Consider the following 22693-nt stretch of genomic DNA (forward strand, 5'->3'; position numbering starts at 1 on the left):
TATTTCACTTTGTTGATGTGCCCTGTCTAACCTACAAGCTGTTTGCAAACTAGAGCATGAATATTTGTACGCATGGTCACGGAAAATAACCAGGAACCTTAATTAAAGAGTTTTTCCGCAGTTCCTTGGCAACAAAAGATGAGTGAAAAACTTCTCCTTTTTATTTTATATTTTTTGACCTGAGTAAATAGTTCCTTTAAATATTTTCCTCCACTGAGTGGCATCTTTTTATTTTATTTTATTTTTTATCATTCTACAGGGGGTTAAATACCTGTGCATTCCAGCCGCGGATTCACCATCTCAAAACCTGTAAGTTGTTTTTTTTCCTATAATATTGGGAGATATTAAAAGTGAATAAAGGACTGTAAAGTCAAATGAGTAAAGGACTGTGAAGTCTCTGGAGCTGATGGGACCCTTGCTGCCACACAAAGCTGCTGCCCTGCAACGCTGTGAGGCCGCGGCAGTGTGCGCGACCGTGTGGGCAGTCCCATAGCTGCAGGCACGCTCCTTGTTTGCCAGTCCTCCCACTGTGCAGCACTGGCTAATGGGCGTCTATATGAAGAGTCTAATTTTTAAAAAGGACACCTCAAACCAAACCTATAGCATGTTCATCCTTTCTCTAGAGCTTCTTTAAAGCCTTAAAGAAGCTGTTGGGTTTTGTCTAAAGCAGCATGGTCGAATAGATATAGAATATGAGCCACAAATGCAAGCCACGCATGTAATTTTAAATGTTCTAGGAGCCACATTAAAACAAGTAGAAATGAAACAGGTGACAGTAATTTTAATAATATGCTTTATTTAACTCGATATATCCAAAATATTACCATTTCAGCATATGTTCAACATAAAAAAAAAATTGAGATATTTAACATCCATTTTTTCATCCTAAGTCTTCAAAATCTGGTTTGAGTTTTTACACTTACAGCGGTTTGGACCAGCTTCATCTCAAGTGCTCAACAGCTACAAGTGGCTAGTGGCCACCAAATGGGACAGTGTGCTTCTGCAGCCTCTCTGAGTTGAGTGAATAGGCCTTTCAGTTTAGGAAAGTGCAGTCCTCTATTTCCTCACAGCAGAATACATCTTTGATGCCATTTGAACTCTGTTTGTCCCTATAAAGAGAAATTCATAATTGCTCTTCTTTCCAGATGACAGCAGTTGTGTGGAGACTCATGGGACTGGGCTTTGGCAGAATGGGGGGCAGGGCTCTGGGGACCTTTACGGCTTTAACATTCACACTCTCTCATGTTCAGAAGTGACCCAGAAAGACTGTGACGTGGACTAAAGTGTTACTGAGGCATGGATTTGAACCTCACAGGCTGGGAGGCTGGGGTGGAAGAAGTCCTTAGCCATTCAGCGCATCCAGTGAACCCCAGCTCTGCTTCTCAGGCTGGCCTTGTGCTAGGTGTTGGAGGTCAGACACAACGACCCTCCTAGAGTTATATGTTACCGCATTTCATCAGGAAGGTTATAGGCTTTGGTGGTGTTTGCACATTGGGGAGTCCACAGGCTTGTGAGGATTCATCCTTCATGGTTCTCAAGCTCTCTTGCCTACAAATCCTACAGATCAGAAGTACAGACCACACAGTCTTCTGTCTGATACCCCAACTGTTCAGCCTCTCCGAAAGCTGTTGAATACCGGAACATCAGCCAACCTTGACTTTTCGCTGCTGGAGGGCAGAGGAATCACAGGTTATGCAATGATTTTGTGAGATCTCCCTGTTAGAAAAAAATGAGACTACAGTCAGATGGATTGATGTGGGGCAGAGTGGGGGTAGAGCAGGGGCCAGGAGTGTAGACTTAGACCAGGACAGGGAGGGGTGGGTTGGGAGGGGGCAAATAATTCTGCCAAGGACTGTGTTCCCACACCAGTTCTCCATATCTCACAGAAAAAGTCCGTTTTTAAGATTGAGGGTGGTGGAGGAGAGATTTTACTAGGATCACTAGGAAAACAGTAGTAGCCTGGGTCTGGAAGGAGGAGGAGAAGCACTAGAGAACTTCCTTGGTTACTAGTCGTGTCAAGAAACAGAAGTGGTTGGAAGGGCATGTGTGTACGGAAGGAAGTGAGCCACTGCCTTTCTCTGAAGACCATAGCAATCTTCTGCCTGTGTTTTGGTGGCTATTTTTAGAATGGTTGCTTTGCTCTTATCTCAAACTGAGATTCTAACATACCGTTGAACTTGTCAATACCTGATTGGCAATATGACTCTTTGGAAGAATCAGATTGTAGCACATTCTGGGCATTTGTTGTCAGGATGAATGGCCACGTGTCCTTGAGCTGCCTGCGGGACTTTTCAGCTTTCATTCAGCCAAGCACTGTGCTTGATGTCCAGGACAGCAACCCTGATTTACCGAGTGAGGATGAGTGTTGAGCAGTCTTGCACTAAATAGACAAAAAGGAAGTAGACCTAGATGTTAGATATCTTCGATTTAAAACCAGTTCCATCTACCTTGGGCAAGTCATTTTAACCCATCTGAACTTCAATTGTCTCTTCTGAAAAATGCCTGCCTTCAGGATTTTTGGGGATGAGATCACGTAGGTGGAAGTGTTCACTGTGAACTCACGCACTTTTGAAAATCCAAGTATATTTTACTGTACTCAAAGTATATTAATGTATTTTGAGTTAGAGAAAAGATAGTTGAAATAAGAAGTTTTGGTGCCCAGGAGGCCCACTTCAGTTACTTCGAAGATGTGCTTACGTGGAGAGATCAGGGTGACTGAGAATACAGCAGCTGCTTCTCTGTGTTCGTGTCTCGTGGGTCAATTCAAATCTTCTGGCAAAACCAGCCCAAACATAGTCACCTTGGGGCCAGAGGACCAGCCCTTAAGATTTGAATTAGTTCTCTCCTGTCCCAAATATGTACAGAGATGTGTGGTTTGCCTTTTAACCCTTTCTTTGTGTCTGGATGAAAGTAGGGGGTGGGTACCATGTTTCAATAGATAGTTAACACAGTATCCGTGTTTGGGGCAAATGACAGAAAGAACTTTCAGAGAATGGCAGAAGGAACATTGCTGCTATTTTGAGTGAAGTCCTACAACAGTACGACCTCTGTTTCAGTTGGAAAAGGAAGTCAAGACCATAATTCATCAAAAAGCAGAGAAGTCATGTTCATAGGCACTGGTATGATTCTTGGGGGAAACTTATTTTTAATCCATCAGTCATAGCAAAGTTTATGCATGAGTAAGGCTCCGGGCACGTAAATGTCCGTTATTCTAGCAGTATTTCCTGCTCTGCTGACATTCTGTGGAGATTGTGGAGTTAGGCTTGGAATCCAGGTGTACTTCGTATGCTGAGAAAGGGCCTGTGAAATAGCTTGACTTTCTCTTCACCTGTTACAAGGTGTTGCATTGGAAGGCATAACATGCCTTTTAAGGTGAGCATGCTTCGTGATATAATCAGACTATTGACGTTGGCAGGCGGCACACTCGACTGTTTTTATGACCTGCCTCACTTCAGGTAGCCTGTACTTGTTACTCACCAAACATCAGGAGCGTATGAAGGCTGACAGCGAACCTTCGCTTTCTGTATCATCAACCAATATAGATGGTCAGGAGACAAGCATTCTTAGTGCTCTGGTTAACAAAGCAAGAGAAATCATGTCTGTCACTTGGAAAATGTGCTCTAGGTAACCCAACAATTAAAACTAGTAGTTCTTTAGTCCAGCCGCTTTTAATTCCTGATGCCTGAGAGTTCCTGTATTTCATGACGAAATAAATTCTAGAAAACTATATTGCTTCTTGTTTTAAACTTAGTTACATATTTTTAAAATTATTTCCAATTTTGGGTATAATGTAAGGTTTTATATCCTAAATCTTTCCCAACAAATCCCTATACCAATGGGAATTCTTCTTGCTAATTATGCTTAGTAAGAGGTTTGTGACCTTTTGAGACTAACTGCTTTCACGTGGCATTCGGTTGCTGCTAACTGCCCAGGAAGGTCAGTTTTCTGTCTTGGCCTTAATCCTCACAAACCCTCCTTCTGACCTTCCAGAAATTTAAAATGCAGGAACCTGGGTGAGATAACATTAGTACCTTAAGATTTTAGCTCAGTTCCCCCAACCACCTTGCCTTGCAGAGTGAGGAAATGTGAAAGTTCAAGTTCTCAGAGTCATAATAACCCCACAGACCCAGGCTGGTTTGTTTTGCATGATTTCTCACAATTAGAGGCATCCTAGGGTTTGTATCAAATGCACACACTGCATGTTCCCTGCGTGGCTAATGTGGGGCGGGGTAGTGAATGAGGGCTTTTGGAAATACTTGCTTTTGCTTTCTCTCTGTGCTTTCTTAGGCAAGTCATTTCTCTCATCTGTAAAATACCTATCTCACACCATTTTTATAGTGAGATAAGTAAAAGTGTTTTTTATGAACACTAAGCATTTCCGAAAATAAGACTATACTTTCTGTGTGCACTCTGTAAGGAGTATTAATGTATTTTGAGAGTAAATGGTTGGATGTATAGTAGCTTACTTTATTCACTCATCTGAATATTTATTAAATTGGTATTTTGTGTTTAGACATTGTTAAGGGAATAATTCTCTCTCTCTGTCTTCTCCTCCTGTCACGTCCAGGAGAGTCTGGTCTGTGCTGTGGAGTTGGCAGCATTGCATCGGTACAGTGGAGCCTGTGTGACCTTCAGTGGTTTGAGAATCGAGCAGATCTCTAAATTTCTTGAGGTTTTTGTGGGGAGAAGAGGCATTAGCAATACAGAGAGTATTAAATACAGTATTTAATACTGATATTAAAATATCAGTGAAACTTCCTCGTCTTCATCTACCTTGCTGTCTCTGTGTGTGTTCTTTAGTGTAGCTGATGTCTTCTGTGCTTCTTGCTCTCTTTTTCTCTCATCTACATTTTTCTTTATTTTCATTATTTAAAAGTAGTTTTGCAAGATCAGAGGTGGGTGGGCCCTTGGAGTGCTACAATCCTGCTTCCAGACAGCGATGCACACACACGTGAGCATACACATGCATACACATACACATACACGCTCACACACGACTCCTGAGCACTCTGCAGCCCATAGAAATGAGGAATATGTAGAAAACGTGTATTGTGTTTTTCATAAGACTTTGCTTATTCAACTTAAAAACTATTTTTTAGTCTTAGACTATGTCGTCCTTGTTTTTTCTGTGTGTAACTATTCTTTGTAAAGTGAGGTTGTAGTAGACGGTAGAGAGGTTTTTTTCTTTCTTAGTTTGTTTTTAAAATGACCTATCTGGCAAAATGAAAAGTACAGTAAGCGTATTCCCTCAATTTTTAAAAAATGTCGACAGTACAGGAAATATAAATGTTGGGGACTTGCTGATGGAAATGTTCGTTCTGTGTGTTCAGTGCTGCACGCTGATGGAGCAGCCATACCCGTGTCTGTGCGGTGGAGGACACTCCTTTGTGCTTGCTTCAGGAGGCAAGAGCGGCACAGGCAGTGTTCCAGCTGCAGAGCCTGGACAGAGTGGGGCCTGGCCTGATTCTGCCCCCGGAGGAGGCAGCTCTCTGGTCTCCACCCCCTAGAGCCTGGGCTCACATAGAACATTTCACCCATTTGCCTTTTTTTTTAAGCATTCCTTTCTGAGGAAAAAATTCTAAGGGTACTTGCCTTTCCTGGTTTTTTTCTCCTTTGCTTTCATATATATATACACACACAGATGCACACGTGTGCACATACGTACACACATTTCCATACTCTGTTGAGGGGAAGGAGAAGCATCCTGGATCTTGTGGCTTTTGCTGTCAGTACAGCCTGGTCTGGTCCCGCTGGCTTTGGGGTAAGCCCAGCTGCCCTTCCAGGCACGTGGCCAGATCTCTGGGCTCCTGTTGAGACAAGCAGAGTTCTTTCCAGCAGGACAGGACTGCCTCAGATGCCACAGTGGGGGTCACAGCCTCCGAATCTTGCAGGCTTGGAGTAAGAAGTAATGGTTCAGCCTCAAAAAATGAGCATCGTGTGATGTGGTTTTGCTAGATCCATCCACCATCCTTTCTGCGAACTCTCTGAAGCTCAGGAAAACCTGGCTGGTCCTGGCTGTCGGCCTCTGGTTGGAGGGAGGGAGGGGTTGGGGCACACTGATCACTGAGGAGAGCCAGCACAGACGGAGGAGGAGGGACAGTGGCAGCGCCAGCTCTGCTGTGCCCCTGGGAGGGCGTCTCTCATCCGAGTGCCTCTTGCCGGGGTGTTCTCTGGGGGTCGGCAACAGCAGGCACTGTGGGGTGAGTTTGTGACATGCGTATAGGTCATGCTTCCTTCTGGATGAGCCCGGCGGGCTTTCCTTGGACAGACCTCACACCACATGTCTTCATATGGAAGTAGAGGTACAAGGTGAAAAGAAACAGAACGAAGAGTAGAATAGGGAACCTGCTGTCTTCATTGAAACAGCTTGTGGTGGATGGGGCTTCAGATTTGCTTCTGCTTCACGTTGGCGAGTTGAGCAATGTGAGGCCCAGAGCCGCGGGTATTTCCCACTGTGGAGGAGGGAGTTTAATGACCAGGGCTTGGGCTTATGTCATTAGCTTCCCTGGAAATAACCCCCACTCCCTGCAACGCACCGAAGCAGTCGTGAGTGCGCCTGCCTCCTGGCTGTTCTTGGAAAAGGCATTTCTAGGAATGTCTGCCTGGCTTGGCCTCGAGCCCAGTTGTGTTCATGAGTCAAGTTTCGTGGTGGGGCTCTGAGCCGTCCCTTTGTCGGCTTATCGTTATGCTCCTAAGCCAGGGCCATGAGCAGCCCTCTCACAGATGCCTGCCCTGGGGCTCCACAGCCCTTGCCCCATCACAGTGGTCGACAGGAGCTGTCCATGGGTTTATTCTGGACTTAGCGCTTGATGCAGACAGAGCTGAGAGAGGGAAGAGCCGCCGGGGGGTGGGGGAGGCACATCTCACGACTTCCCTGGCTCCTCAGCTCCTTCACACACTCACTCTGGACTTGGCAGGTCTGGATGTTGCCCTGCTGACCACACCCCCACCCCCACTCTCTTTTCGAGATGTGGCAAGGCTGACTACACAACGTCTAAGACTCGGGTTTCATCCTACATGTAATTTACGACATGCAGGTGAAAAGCCAGATATAAGAAGTTGTTTCCACTCTCAGGTTTCAGTAAAGGGATTCAGTGATCATCTTTGCAAGATCTTGGTGAGCTCCACAGCACCAACCATGTTCCTAAGACACCAAGTCCTGTCCGCCTGGAGGAGACTGCTAGCTTTCATGCCACCGGTGCCTGCGCGTTGTGCTCGGAGGCTGCCTGTGGTTTGCTCACTGACTCAGGCGGCTATCGTTCGTTTCTAGATTCGCTTTTCCTTTTCTGGTTGCTGTGTTCTTCCCTGCCTGTCTTGTCTCAGATGCAGCTCTCCTCGAACAGAAGCAGATCCACAAAGGACAGGCAGGAACATGGGCTGCAAGCGTGGAGAGGGCCCCAGGGTGGCCAGCCCAGTGGACAAAGGCATGTGCCCTCCAGCCGCACCCCTCAGCTGCTGGCCTACAGTCAGGGGTGAGCCCTGGGTTCTGGACAGCCTGGCCTGGCCCTGGGGTCTACAGTCAAACTCCCCCCCGCCCCCAGCCTGTCTGCCTTATGCGGTGGCCTGCGGAGGGGGACAGGAAGCAGACTGCAGATGGGCAGCCTGGAGCCACTCCTAGCCCAGGTCAGTTGGCTCAGTGTTTTTAAAACTGTTGAATTAGTTGCTGGCATCAGGTAGATTGTATTTGGCTATAAGTAACAGAATATCTGATGGACAGTGTTTTAAGTTATAAAGACATTTATTTACTTAACTCCGTGACCATGAAGCCTGGAGGCAGGTGGTCCCAGGCCTGAGCAGCAGCTCCTTGATGTCCTCCCTACCATCCTGCTCCCCTTCCACCCTGGGGCCATCACCCGTGCTTCCAGAGTGGCTGATGCAGCTCTCAGCAGGACGCTCCCTGACAGTTCCCTGGCAAGACTGGAACGGAGATAAACAACTTGCTTTTAATCAGAAAGGGAAAACATTTCCAGAAGCCCCCACCCCACTGCCTCCCCTGTACTCTCCAGGGCTGGAGCTGGAGGGAAGGTGGGACATCCTGAGAGTCTGGGCACTTTGCTGCCCCAAACAAAATCACGGCTGAAGATGTCTGCCAGGTTTCAATACTTCAGAATCAGAAGTCTTCATGCAAACTCCAGGTTGCTGGTTTCCCTCAAGACGGAAGCTCTAACGGCACCAAGCCTTCTCTCTTGCCTGCAGCGCCTTGCCCTGGGGCTGGGCTTCTGCGGGTCACATCCCCCGTGCCCACACCCCTCCACCCCTTGGTATGCTCAGCTCACTGCCGGCTTCCGTGGGTGTCTGCTTCACCACCCTGTTGTGAGGACTCTTTCAGGACCAACACTTCAGATCTCAGGTCACAGCTGGAGTCTTGTCTTGCCTGCTTTATGCCAACCCAGTGTTGGGGAGTAAAGTTGCAGTGCCCCAAGTCACTTTTATAAGTTTCCATCGAAAACATTTGTCCCTAGGAAACTTAGCAGAAGCACGTCTTGCAGTGTTCTGGTAGGCAGAGATTTCAGGGAAGAGCCTGGAGTCCTTGGGCTGGACCCTAGGACTGTGCACGTGTGCTGATGCCATGCCTTGTGTTTGCTGCAGCGGTGTGCACGTGCACACTGACAATTTCCTCTGTTGCCTGCCTGACCTAATGCAGCTGGGCACCCACCCCTGGGTTGCTGAGTTTCTTCTTCAGTCAGTACCTGGCTGAGTTTGCTTTGCCACACCTGCATTTCCCATTCTTATTAAGTTCATTTGCCCCATCATCCCTCATGAGACAGTAGACCTAGTTTGTGCAGTAGGGACTTACGTCTTATTCATCTCTGAATCTATCGCAGCTTAGCAGAGTCCCCATAGATAGTCAGTACTCAATCAGTGTTAAAGAGAGGTGAATTTAGTCCATGGGCAACTTAGATATTTTGCTGCTTTATAAGCCATTCAAAGGTAGGAGACATCGGAAAGCACATACGTGCTCTGTAGGTCCTCTCGGAGTATTTGTGCTTAACCCACCGGCCGGTCCAGAACCCGCCAGGTGCTGGTCCTCACATGCTACATGAACAGGAGATGGGAGAAAGGGGCGGTCAGAAGAAGGAAGGGTCATGGTTCCATCGTCTTATAGGACTTTGGACTTTGCAGAGCATCCAGGCTTGCATTACCTTGCCCCACCTGTAAGACCTTATTCCCTTTATAAGTGAAGTTAAGGGAAGATAAGTGACTTTCCCGAGGGCACACAGCCAGTCTGTGGCCAAGCAGGGGTCAGAGCTGCCATTTCCATTTCCCCACGGCTCTTTGATGACGTGCAGACAGGACCTACCGAAGTCAAGGGAGACCGAGATGGGAGCGTATTACTAGGTTTTTCGATTGTCAGAGGTAAACTGGCTTTTAGGACTTGGGGAGCCCACATGATGTGGGCACCTTCCTCACCTGGATGGCTGTGACTGTTCGAAGCTGGTGCATGGGTCATCGATGTGGGGTCACTGGTGTGCTGCTGAGTGTTGAGGAGCCCAGACTGACCGCAGGGATGGGTAGACCACCCCCTGCCAAGTCAGTGGCAACTGTGTGTTTCAGGGATTCCTTGCAGAGAAATTCTGAAAATCCCAGAAGATGGGCAGCCCCCACCCCAGGCCCCCATGTGACAAATTCTACAGCTTAGGCAGCTCTGGCCCCAGACGGTGTGACCAGGGTTTTGAAGCTGTGGGAGTCGGAGACCTTTTCAAGAAACCTCAGGCGGATTTTTCTTTTCATCATATGTTGAGTAAAGTAGAGAGATGTCACTTCTCTCTTTTTTTCTCCCCCAGGACAAGACATTTCAAAGAGAGTATTAAATTCATTCACGAGTGCCGACTCAGGGGTGAGGGCTGTCTTGTACACTGGTACGTATGCCTCCTGCCTAATAATAGCTTCACGTGTTCTGCTCAGCTTGATTTCTCATCACGTGTTTTTCTGTGTGATTAATTATTTCATCTCTTAATAGTTTTCTCTACCCTCTGAATCTTGAGCACACACCCTCCCTGACCCCTGCTGTCTATTAGTCATTGTTTGCTCTTGTTGAAAGAGAACCCTACTTTTTTTTTCATTTTCATTTAGAATTTTCATTTTTACAGTTAGGACTTCTGTAGGGCCTGTGGAGGTTACTGGACGACAGAAGCTCCTTTCCCAGCCTCCCTCTGATGTTCCACCGCAGCAGCCCCTCCCACGGGGCGCGGGTTCTGTAGCTCATCCCTGGAACCCCAGTGGCCTTTCAGAACGCTGTTTTTTTCTGGAGAATTTTGATCACATATGTGGGTGTTTGCACTGCATTACTGTAGCACCAAAATAACCATTTCTTCTCCATTTACAGATTGAGGCTTTTATGTGTATTTGGCTTACTACTTTGTTTTGAAAAGATCTGAATAGGCTCTTAGATTAAACAGTTTACATACAGCTATTACATACAGCATTCAGCTGTACTCTGGGCGTGTGGATATATATATGCATATGCACGTCTACACACACTGTTATAACACACATAACCCGAGGCCAGCTCACGGGAGGCTCTCAGCTCCGCACCCGGCACATCGTGAGCTCTCGGTGGATGTCGGCTCTCATGTTTATTGCCAGGTGTGTTCATACTAATAACATAATGTGACCCAGCGACCAGCATTCTGGAGCCAGGGCTCTGCTGTCTGTTAAAGTGCAGGCTGGACAAGTCCTCTCTCTATCTTGAATGAGGCTTGATCTTAATTAACTGAAAGCTTAATCTTTTGAGTTCCCTCAGAGAAGTTGCTAATGCAGTGAAGGCTCTCTGGAAATGCAAAGCGATGTCTTCTGGGGAGTGTTGCAGCTAAGATTGGTGGCAGTCCTGCCATGGCAGAGGGGACCCATTGCATGGTATCCAGAAGAGCCTTTCATTTATTCTAAGGGCCAGTAACCAGTAATGGGGGACCAGGGACACTGGATAGTTTGCTGTAAAAATAGTGTTCTGCAGTTTTATACAGTTCTTGAAATAGTGTGATTTTTCCAAAAGTAAAAACTTTTAAAAAGAGTAGAACATATGATAAATACCAATTGCAGGTTTTGTAATGTTCATTTTCATTTGCTTTAAAGCACTTTGGGGGGTGCAGTTGAAGCCCTTTGGCAGGGAGTCCTGAGATCCCGTGCACGCGCTTCTACGGCTCCTGGTGAATTGGAATCTTCAGGAGGATGTATTTCCTAAAAGCTCTCTCAGTATTTCTGATATAAAGCCCTAGGGAAGAGCCACTACTTGAGAGTGTTTTATTATTATTATTATTATTATTATTATTATTATTATTATTATTATTATTTATATTTGAATATGTGTAGGCCTGATAGTCTAGGAATTCGTATTTCATACAGTTGTATAAATCTGAAGATAGGCTCGTCTAAAAATGAGAAATCGGCTAAACTTCCCCGTCTTAAACCGTTGCTAGAACACTCTAAGTCTGACACAGCATAGCCTTTCTGTGACCGCCTTAATTTGCATATGCATTTAAAATTGGTCCCCTTACTCAGCCTGCTAGAGATCAGCAACCGTTGCTGCCTGCAGAGTGGCCACCTCGACCTGCATCTCAGAGCATACCACGTGTGCCCACGCTGGTGCTCTGTTTAGTTAGGTCAAGAAGAACACAAAATATTTGGTAAGGGTTTCTGTATTTAATCGTTTTTTGAGTTATAGATTTAGCTCTCAGATATCTAAGAAAACCAGACTTTTAAAAACGTGAAGGCTTCTCAGCTGCTGCAGGTTCTGAATGGATTTATTGCCTAGATCCAGGACCCCTCAGTTACCTTGCTGTGCTTTCGTAATTTTATCTGTCTGAGAAAATGGAGAATATCTGAAGAAAGACTCAGGAGCGGTACAGAATTGTGAAACTGAAGTGCCCAGAGCCATAGGCAGTAGAAAATCAATAAAAAATGAGGCTAACACAGGTAAAGAATGCCTGAGATTTGAGTGTAATAAAGTAGAGAGAAGCCTGCATGTTTCTGAGTAATTTCCTAGTGACATACTGGCTTGCTGTCCACTCATAATCCAAGGCATAATCTCTAGCAGAAATCCAAGACTTTCTAAAGTGAGGTCCACAGAATCCCCTGCTCCACAATGGATTGGGAGATAGACCTGTGGACCCTGAACCTCCCTTGCCTGTGTGGCGTTCTCTCGGCCCTGCAGCCTGGCCGGCGTCTCCAGGAGCGTGACTCTGGTGATCGCGTACATCATGACCGTCACCGACTTTGGTTGGGAAGACGCCCTGCACACTGTGCGTGCAGGGAGGTCCTGTGCCAACCCCAACCCGGGCTTCCAGAGGCAGCTCCAGGAGTTCGAGAAGCGTGAAGTCCACCAGGTAACCATGCTCGGGGACTTTGGTGACGTAGGCAGCAGCCCCGGAGGAGATGTCTCAGTCCTTCTGTACACACCTAGAATCATGGAGACTGGAGTTGGAAAGACCCACAGAGGTCGTCTGGTCCAAAGACGCCCAGCCTGCGTCCCCCCTGCAGTGGTCACTGGTCCATTGTTCACCAGGTGCGGCCACAGGACATTACCCCTGATCCTCTTCCTTAGGCCCTGTGTTAGCTTCTGTTTCTTTCCCTTTGGGTCAAGTGCCATTTTCTGGGTTTGGCTTGCTTTCGTGTCCTCAGGCCAAAGCCTTGAAAAAGCAGTCATTTCTCTTGCTTGACCCTGTCTGTCCAACCACAGAACTATGATTGCCCAATGCCCATTTATTTCCCTGTTTATATGTGGCCAAATCAGTACCAATAAGTAATAGGTGAAATGTCTACGGGGATGCAGGGGTGTGTGTGACATTTTGGTTTTGTTTCCAACTCCTCCAGTACCGGCAGTGGCTAAAGGAAGAATATGGAGAGAGCCCTTTGCAGGATGTGGAAGAAGCCAAAAACATTCTGGGTAAATATAAAGAGCAAGGGCACATGGAGTCCCGGCCTGGCACGAGGCAGTGGAGCAGCTTTCAGGCTCTGCCTCCACTGGCCTTCAGCAACTACACGACGGAGACCTAATGCAGAGCCATCTGGTGCCTGCCATTCCCGCCGCTTGTCTTCAGGGTATTCCTGCCGGGTGCCCTGGTGTGCTGGCTGCCACCTCGGAGGCCAGGAAAGGGAGCGTGGCGAAGGTGGTTCCTTCCCCAGACCCCCCAGCCCTGCCCCAGACCCCTTCACTCGCCCACCCCTGCCCCACCTGAGCTTGCTGCACTGCTGCCTGGCGCCTCCGTGTATGCACACGTGTGTGAGTGTGTAAGCTCTGAATGTTCACGTTGCTAGAACAGTCACAAAATCCATGCTGTCAGGATTAGTATCGCCACCTTTCCCTTCGTCCAAGACTCCGCATGCGAGGCATTTGAAGTTGACGTCCGAAAAGCTACTCAGCCAGAAGCAGCCTGTGCCTGTGAGCAGACAGTGAGGAGAACTCAGGAGGCTGAGCAGCTGAGAGCCGCGGCCTTCCCCAGAACCCAGGGTGGTCATGGCAGGGGAGCAGGAGGCCAGGCTCCCACCTGAAGGTAGTTCCAGGGGCCCTGGAAGGAGGGGTGCTCTAAGCATTGCCTCCGTCTTAATGAAAGTGCCCCAGCCCATGGCTCCCTGCTGCCTCAAGCCAAGGCCTCCTTTTCAGCCCATCATGCCCTCTCTTGGTGTTTGTTCTCTGTGGCACTGGCTGCATTTTGGTTCCACGGGGAGCACTGCCTCTTCAGCCAAAGCTATGTGCCCAGAGCACTCTTCCTTCCCCCTCCTGTCCCGCTTCACTGCTCTAGCCTCCCACTGTTGTCATTCTGCAGGCGTGTCTTGGCAGGGTTTGCATGCACCCTCAGGAGCTGGGAAGAAAGAGCGTTTATTAGGCACTGTAGCAGTTTGCATTAAAGATACATTTAAAAATGCCTGAGCACTCATCAAGCACCTTTGTGTATGCTGTGGATTTCATATTTGATCTCAGCTACCTCATTAAATATTTTTTGGAAAGGTATTTTTCGTTATTCCAATCAACTCTGCCTCATAGTTGAAAATGTTTGGTCATGATTGCTTTTGAAGCCAAAGGGAGAAGCATCATTGAGCTGTTTAAGGGATCTGATTTGGGCTCCAATAATGCTTTCTGGTGGGTAAAATTCTGCATTCACACCAAGGCCAGCAGGCCAGGAGAGCATCTGCAGTTCACAGCTTGGGCAGCAGGCACCCTGGATGCTGTGAGCAGCTCTGTGGTCCATTCCTCTCTACCAAGTCAGGTGGTTTAAGCACACAGAGCCACAAGAATGAAAAAATATACTCGACCTCTCCCTAAAAACATGTTGCAACCCAGTTTTTCCAAATTCCACCACAAAAAGAGCCCCTAAATAAGAAGAGCAGTTTTCCTGTGCTTGTAGAGGGTGTGTCACAGGTGAGCTCTTTGGGGACCGGGGAGAATGAAGCTGCCTGAGTCTACACTCACACACAGGCCCCAGACATACAGTGAGAAAGGGAAATGTGCCCACAGAAATATCCATCTACAGCTGAAACAATTTCCCTTTAAAGTACATTTTTTTCCTTAAACCAAAATGAAATGTAAATATGTTAACATAAAAAGTATTTAGGGTATCAGCTTGAATGCTTAAATGTGTGTACATCTCTGAACATCTAGATGTACGCCTGCAGGTCCTGAAATGTTGTTTTAGTATTTGCTGCCAGTGATGTTCTTTCTCCACAGCCCCTCCGGGAATTCTGAAGTCCTGGGCCTTTCTCAGAAGACTGTAATGTACCTGAAGTTTCTGAAATGTTGCAAAGCCACAGAGTTTAGGCTGGTGCTGCCAAAAGAAAAGCAACCCAGTGTTGATTTTCAAGTATCCAGAAGTGATTTGTAAACTTGTTTTTCAATTTAAACTGAATACGTGTGTAACTGTGGTGTTATATGCTGAGAACTAAGGATACTCTTTAGCAAGATAAAATATTTTTACCTTAATTTCACTCCCGCAGTTATTTTTTTAACATGAACCTGAACACCTATAAAGGCCTATAAAGCAGCCTCCGGGCCGGCTGCACTGGTTTGGTTACTGTTTCCTGATCGAGATTGCTCTCATGAGGCTCTGCAGCGTAAACTCTGCTCGTGTGCTCTTCAATTCCCCGGTTTGGGAAACAGCTCTTGGGCTGTGTTTTATCCATGGTTTGTATTCTCCCCGGTGGCATTTACCAAATCCACACATTTTTGTTGATACAGGGCAACTTAGCCACGTTGAGCTTTGTCGCAGAGTGCTCTTCCTTGGCTGAGCTGTGGGCGTGTTTCTGCCTCCAAGGGTCCTGAAGCAGGTTTGGAGCTGCTCCCCCAGCAGTCATGCTGCTTTCTTCTTAGAGGCTGTTGTTTTCCTCCAGAAGGTAGTGCAGTGGACACTAGGAAATGTGAATTAATTTCTCCACGAGAGAAAAATTGATCCTCAGTGTGAGCAGAGAGAAATCGGAAATTGGAGTTATGTTTTGCCTGCACGATGTGGGTAGTGAGTATTCGGCACCCCTGGTCAGGCAGTAATCCCCTACTGCCTTACCACGGGGGTGTGCATCCCAGGTCCCCCTTTAACATGTGCTGCACGTTGTTGAATGCAGTTCTTCTGATTCCAGGTTCAACTTTTAATTTGAAGGAACACAAACTGACTTGAGGAGCAATTTAAGTCGATTTCCTAAATTTTCCTTGTCTAAACACAGGGGGAGGAAGGAAATTTAACTTTTTACTTCAAAGATAGGTTTGGCTTGAACTAAAGGCAGGTAAGCGCAGGAGCTAATATACTTGGGCCCTTTGACTATAGGTGGTGGGCTTGACATAGATTCTGAGTTCATGTTTCTGATGCCTGGAAGCTCCTGGCAGGGGGCTCAGGGGAGGGGCTGGGAGCTGTGTATTGGGGCAGAGAGGACGCTGTGTGCTGGCAGCAGCCCCTGATGGGTGTGAGATGATATGCACTGATGAGTTTGGGGCATTAAAATGCTTATTCTGACTTAACAGGCTCGCCTGGGTGTAGCACAGATAATCTGGTTGTAGACGCCTCTGAGTCCCCCCCGTGCGCCAGACTTGCAGCCGCGAGCTGTCTCCCGTGTCCCACCTGTGAGGACGTGCTGGAACCTTGTCTCCGGAGACTCAGGAGCAGCCGCCAAGTCCGAGTGCAGAGCCTCTGGACAGCCGCGCCGTGTAGAGCAGGAGGGGACAGCACTAGGAAAGGAGCTGTTCTGGCCACAATCCATTAGGGTCCCCATCCCTCGCTGCCTGCCATCCTTCCCTGTCCACCTCTTCTTGCTGCAGGACCAGATCTGGCACCAAGAATAATCGCCTAGTAATTGGTGCTCTGCAGGTCCCTCACTATCACCCCGACTCGAGGCTCAGAGAGGCCAAGAAACACACCAAAAATTAAACCTGTTAGCATTGCTTTGCTGGAACCCAGATCTTAATCTTATGTCATTGGGCAGGGTGAGAGAGAGCGGCTGGGCCGCCGGGCTTGCACTTCGAGGGGAGTGAGGCTCACTGCAGCAAGCTGCCAGGCTTTGAAGCCAGAACCTCTGTTTGGCTGCTTCCCCCCAGTCTCTCTGGGGACTTTGTTTGGGGCCATCGTGGGGTGGTGGTCGATTCCTGTCTGCTCTGGAAGCTCACGGACATTTCTGTTAAGATGGTATTGCCCGTGCTGAGATGTTCGAGGCAGAGGCCGCTTCTCTGTCCATGACCAGCCCAGGTGTTTGGAGTCACCCCGGAGATGAGGATGGTGGACTCTATCCACCTCGAGGGCCTTGGCTTGTTGGATGAGGTGCGTGGCCCAGGGCAGTTTTCTTAGGCTATTTTTTCTGTGATTTTCTTTGAACACAGATCTGTTCTAGCCTGGAACTTAGAATCATGCCTACAATGAAGGAGTTAACTGGCCACCTGTACTTACCTCCACTCTGTTCAGTTCTTTGCTCCTTCCCTTGACAAGTGCGTATTCATCAGAGCAGGTGTCTGGGCTTCGGGCAGATGCACAGACATGCTCCTGATTTCCAGAGAGACTGCCGCTCGGTGGGGTTGGCAGTTAGGAAGATTGGCAGGTACAGAGCAGGTCATAGGACGGGCACAGGTGCTCTCAGTGCTGTGTGGGGGGGGAATGGAAAAACACCATTCCATTTTTGGGGTGAGGAAGGTGGTGTTCAAGGGAGGCATCTCAGACAAAGTGGTACCTATCAGAGACCTGAAGTGTAAGTGCTAGAATTAGCTGGGCTCAGAGGGAGGAGGGGGGTCCAGCAGAGGCCCTGCACGTATGTGGTGGCACAAGAGAGCACAGCGTGCTGGGGTCAACTTTGTATGACCAGAGCGAACACCAAGGGTGGGCAGTGAGGTGAGTGGTGCAGACGAAGCTGCAGACACAAGCTGAGGCCCATCAGCCAGGTTGTTATCATCGTGGCCTGTTACTGTGTGCCCAGGACCTGTTGTACAGAAACTGATTACTTCTTTTTTTTTCCCTTTTTTGTGAGGAAGATCGGCCCTGAGCTAACATCCATGCCAATCCTCCTCTTTTTGCTGAGAAAGACTGGCCCTGGGCTAACATCTATGCCCATTTTCCTCCACTTTATGTGGGACACCACCACAGCACGGCCTGACAAGTGGCGCGTCGGTGCATGCCCGGGATCCGAACCTGGGCTGCCAGCAGCGGAGCGCACGCACTTAACCGCTACGCCACGGAACCGGCCCCAACCCTGGTTACTTCTTACACCAGCCCTTGGAGCAACCGAGACTCAGAAGTCAGGGGCCCTGCCAGCTTCCCAGAGGTCTGATTCCCAAGCTTGGAGCCTTGTAAGCAGTGTGGACACCGTCTGTGGACGTGAAGTCGGGGGTAGGGAGCCAGCTGGGCAAGCAGGCACCGTGATCTGTGCGGGTGGAGAAGGGGCCGTTACAGCCGGCCAGGTGACAGAAGCTGGTGCCCTGAACAGGGCCGTGACGTGGGGATGAAGAGGGGCCACGGAGGCAGGTGCACTTGAGGGAGGCTGGGGAGGGAGAAGCAGGGACTCTTGGTGCTGGGTGGAATGTGGAGCAGTGAGGGCTCAGTGGCCTTGCCACGCTCTGAATCTTGCTTCCAACACAATGGTTCTTTGTATCAGCATCTTCCTGCACCGTGATAGTAGTATGTGGGCTCTGCAATGTCAAGGTTAGATTTTAGGGGACTGCTAGACCCAGGGTCTCCAAGGGGTTTGTCCATGGGTGCTCAAGTGTGTCCATGCACCCAGAACAGGCTCCTAGGAACCAGACTCAGGACAATTAATATAGAATTCAAATGTCCAATTTCTTAATTTATTGTGAAAAATATAATATTAGCTTTATGAAGACTAATTTTATTACCTAGCCAGGCTGTCTCTTTCATTATCAAGATTTTTGGAAATCAATACATTGTACACCTTAAATTTACACAATGTTATATGTCAATTATATCTCAATAAAGCTGAAAAAAGGAGTAAAACATCTTTTAAATCATAAAAAAGAAAAAAGATTTTTGGGAGGCCAGATTAGTCCCTGGGCGTTGTGCTGAGAGCATGGACATGGAGCTGAGAGCTGAGGGGGCCCCGCTCTGGCGTGTCCACGGTTGGAGTGCTGTAGCCATGGCACACTCGAGCAGCGTCTCTACCGGCCTACAGTCTCTCCCAGCTGAGCAAGGCTCCTGCTGGCCCCCTGGAGTCCTTTCCTGGGTCCTGGGCAGACCATCCTGTTAATGGCTGTCTCTGCCCAGGGTGATTGTTTGACTGAAATCACGTTTTTCTGAGCACCTTCATTAACCTTGGGTGTCCTTGCGTGTCCTCGACAGCATTTATGCTTTTCCGTGAGGATGGTTTCCCACCAGTGGCTTTTTTAATTTATTGGGCACTGGTTCTTTCTAGTTTCTGTTTCAGCAGGGAGCCCCACTTCCAGCTTCTGGGGCTTTTCATGTTGCAAAGACATAGGTACATGAAGACAGCCTATAAGTGTGGTGACTGGTGTGCAGCGTGTGTGCACACACAGCCGTGTTTTATTGTCTTTTAACTTTATTTTAGAGAAATCCTTAGCCTTTAGGGGAGTCACGTGTGCAGTGTCGAGGGGTGTGTTGAGCTCAGGGACCTGGGCATCCAGGGCAACGTCAGACCCCGAGGGGCACAAGCAGAGCTGGTCACGAAGGGCCTCTCTGCACACGGCGTCGAGTCGTCAAATAGGGAACACACTAAGAATCAGACCCTGTGATCCCACACCAGATGACTCCTCCCATCCTGACCTTGAGTTATTAATAATTTTATTAAGAATGTGCTTTCAACACGCTTGTATTTATATATGTACTTAACAAGAAATCACCAAGACTTCAGAGGGAAGTTCCTCTTCCCTTTCCTTTTTATTGCCCAGAGAAAGGGAGAAACTGTGAAAAAAAAAAAAAAAAAACTGCCTTTGACTTGTCACTGGAGGCTTGAGCATGTCCCTTGTTCCCTTTTAGGATTTAGTGGGGTCTCCTTAGGCCTCGGGCTCGTCAGGCCCGGGTGACACCAGCCGTGTTTTCATCGTGCAGAGAGGTCTTGGCACTTGCGTCTCTTGTTGTCCTACCCCTGCTAGAGATTTTGAGACCTGTGGCTGCAGTAGTAGGACATGATTATTTCGGCTGGTATCACAATTAGTGTTCTGTTTGCAGCTTCACTCAACCACCTTAGGGAACATCTGACTGAAGGCTGCTAGGCTGGGTCTGTCTCTTTCCATCAGGGGGAAAGAGTTGCCAGTACATTTTTGAACATCTGTGAGTTTGGGTTTATCTTGGTTCTAGGTCTGTATACAAACTGTGATCATAAAGAATTAGAAGTTCACAGTTAACTTTCCTGAGGCTTCTGGTTCAGTGATTAGAGCCCGGTGTCGACGGAGCTATGTTAGCAGGGACCGAGAGGACTGGGCAGCTCCGTATTCTGCGTGGTGCTGACTGTTTGTTTAGAGGTTGGTTTAGTAGGAGAGACTTTTTGGATGGGGTCAAATGTGTATCTGAGCACATCCTTTATACAAAGGCCTGTTTAAGAAAACTAGACAGGAGTGGAGGGAAGAAAACTTTGATTTTTTTGGAGGGGGTTAACAATTCCTTCTAAGAATAATGTACTTTGGGACAGTTTTTGGAAACAATGCTAATCACATCATTTCTCCATTTGCCCATCTTGACCCCAGGAGGCCACATCATCTTACAGTGGCCTTTCCATTTAGCTGCTCAGTCCTCCAGGGCACACATTAGTGACAAGCGACCTATGTGAATGGAACATGGCCATTGACGTGATGTTGGCCCCTCTCTCCCCACAAAACCAGCTTGCCCTCAGCCTCCTGTGCCCAGCCCCAGAAGCAGCCAAATCAGCACCAACAGGAGTCGGCCTCTCTGGTGACCAGTTTGCCTTTTGTTGGTTGGCTCTGGGTTTCCCCAAGGCACTGAGGGGGAGCCTTTTTGGAAAATAAAAATCAAAAGGCCTCTCTATGTGCACTAGAGAAATGTCACCTTCTGCTTTGCAAAGGGTGTACCCTTCACAGCGACAGGCACAAGTGGCACAGAGCGTCCTCAGAATGGGAGTCCCTGGAGAGGCCTGTCATGTGCCAGGAGTCAGGTGTTCGGATTCTCCTTGGTTTGTGTTAAGCCACACTGATGTGGTGACAGAGGGAAAGGCCAGAAGATGTGAGAGGTCCATGTCTCAACTGTTGCAGAGGCCTGCGTGAATATCCAAAACTCAGGTGTGTTCCAGAGGTGTGCTGCAGAGGTGCGCAGAAACCCATTTCATGCCCTGATATTCACTATCCCACAGCAGACAGGCCTGTTCTCTGCTTTGCCAGAGCCCCTACCCGTCATCTTCCACCTGCCAGGAGCATGAAGGTACAGGTCCTGTGGAGCAGGTGGGGGCAGAGGTGGTACTTAGCAGATGGGAGGCCAAGGTCCTGGACTGGTGATGAGGCAGCCATGGTAGACACATGCCAAGCAGGCCTGGCTGAGGTCCCTTTTGATCCTGGTTCTCTGGAATACCTTGGGGAAGTCCCGGAGGAGACAACCCACTCATGTGAGGAACTTCTTCTCAGGACTGGCATGAAAGAAACCCCCTGGAAGAAACGAGCAGTGCTTGACGGCACCCTGTCTAGTGGCCCAGTGATATGGCCAGAGCCAGTCTCACAGTCTTCCTGGGTGGCATTTTATGTGTCTAGGAAGGCCCCTTCCGATCCTAAAGACCCCCCATCTAGATGACAAGATGATCACCACGAGCATTTCATGCACTCAGCACTTCCTTGAGACTTTTTCTGGAAATCACGTCCTCACGACAATCTTGTGGGACAGTTTATTATCCTCATTTTTCAGATGAGGAAACCAAGTTATAGAGAACTTGACCATTACCCGGCCCAGGACCAGAAAGTGTCCAAGTGAAGATTGGAATCCAAGCAATCTGACTGAAGTGTGCCCAAAAGTCACCACTCCTTTCAAAATGTCAGTTCCACTGGGAGGGCCAAGGTAATGAAATGCTAATAGCCTTGCATGTGTGTTCAAGTTCTTCTCTGAAGGTGGGTTTACATTAGATTAGAGGCCTTGTGGGGAGGGTCAAGTGAAAGATGGTGGCCCAAGGGAAAGTCTTTCCCTTCTTCTTTCCACCAAAGCCTGCCCATTGTGTGTAAACTGGCCGCCATACATGCCTCCAACTGGGCGTTTCTGATTTCTCCTAGAGTAGCGGGCAGGGTACCGGGATGTTCCGGGGCCGCAGGAGGCCCTTTGCAGGAATGCAGAATTGCCCCTGTGTGTGCAGGGGCAGGGCCGCTGAGTGCCTGGCACTGTGAGCCGATGGTGTCTGTGCTTGACGTGCCACCATTAGATAGATTGAGGAGCTCTGGTACGGTTTTTGCAGGAAGCACAGGGATTTGCTGTTACTCAACTCAAATAACTCAGATGGGGCCGCTGATCGGGGACAGAGGCAAGGGAAGCAACCGTGGGTGCTGATGCCATCAGAGATTGGCAGGACCTCCTTCCCACCCTGCGGCTGAGGCACAGGGCCGAGAGAGGGGGTTACCAGAGCCCAGTAAGAACTGGAATGTGCAGGGAGGCCCAACAGGACCTGAGCAGGGCAGGTCTGTAAGAAGTATGGAGAGGCCAGGAGGGAGCAGGGTAGCAGTTTCCCATCTGGTGTTCTCCCGTCCTGTGTCCTCACACCCAGTGGGAAACTGGCAGCAGAGGATCCCGCATGCTGTGCGGCATGGGGACAGAGCAGGGCAACTGCCTTACAATAGGCAGCCCTGGCCTTCAGCCATGGGTGGGGCAGAGACTCAGTGATAGGATGAAGGAAGTGCCACCAGCTTCCAAGAAGTATCTCAGTGTCAACAAGCTGACACTAAACGTGGGTTTGAGTGGGGAGCCTGGGTGCTCCTACACGCTTTGCCCCAGAAGTATGCAGTCTGGAGCTTGGCCTATGACTCACTTGCTTTCATCTTTAGAAAGCATTCTAGAAGTATCCATGCCTGCTGATGTGACCCCACTGATCTGTGCTTTCCCATGGCCTATCTGGAGAAATGACACCCTCGAAGGGAAGACCATCAGGGTCAGATGGCGTCTGAGCATCTGCTATGAACTGTGCCCTCCTGACAGGACCCCCACCCATAAAGAGCAGGAGAGGCTAGTCTGCAGTGCCTCAATCATGTCACATTGCCCACGGCTCACTGTGGGAGCCACTTCATGAGACATGTATAGTTAGCACCATGCAGACCGCCAGGCGGGAAATGAAGAATTAGGCA

General features: G+C 48.6%; 1 protein-coding gene across 4 annotated transcripts in view; it reads left to right on the top strand.

Moving 5' to 3' along the window:
- The window catches only part of DUSP22 (dual specificity phosphatase 22), a 57074-nt gene extending 42160 nt beyond the window's left edge, over positions 1-14914 (top strand). The window contains exons 4-9 of one of the 4 annotated variants that reach the window (XM_087437902.1): positions 260-309; positions 9786-9860; positions 12152-12323; positions 12401-12502; positions 12811-12883; positions 14663-14914. In XM_087437902.1, the coding sequence (XP_087294028.1) occupies positions 260-309; positions 9786-9860; positions 12152-12323; positions 12401-12502; positions 12811-12883; positions 14663-14709 (519 nt within the window). In that variant the 3' untranslated portion in view covers positions 14710-14914. Of the gene's footprint in view, positions 1-259; positions 310-9785; positions 9861-12151; positions 12324-12400; positions 12503-12810; positions 13274-14662 lie in introns of those variants that run through there. The other 3 variants (XM_087437901.1, XM_014788128.2, XM_004419186.3) reach the window with 3 other exon arrangements.
- The last annotated feature ends 7779 nt before the right edge of the window (positions 14915-22693 follow it).

This window comes from Ceratotherium simum, chromosome 13 (assembly GCF_057802395.1).
Source record: "Ceratotherium simum simum isolate JZ-2026a chromosome 13, ASM5780239v1, whole genome shotgun sequence".
Taxonomy (NCBI): Eukaryota; Metazoa; Chordata; class Mammalia; order Perissodactyla; family Rhinocerotidae; genus Ceratotherium; species Ceratotherium simum.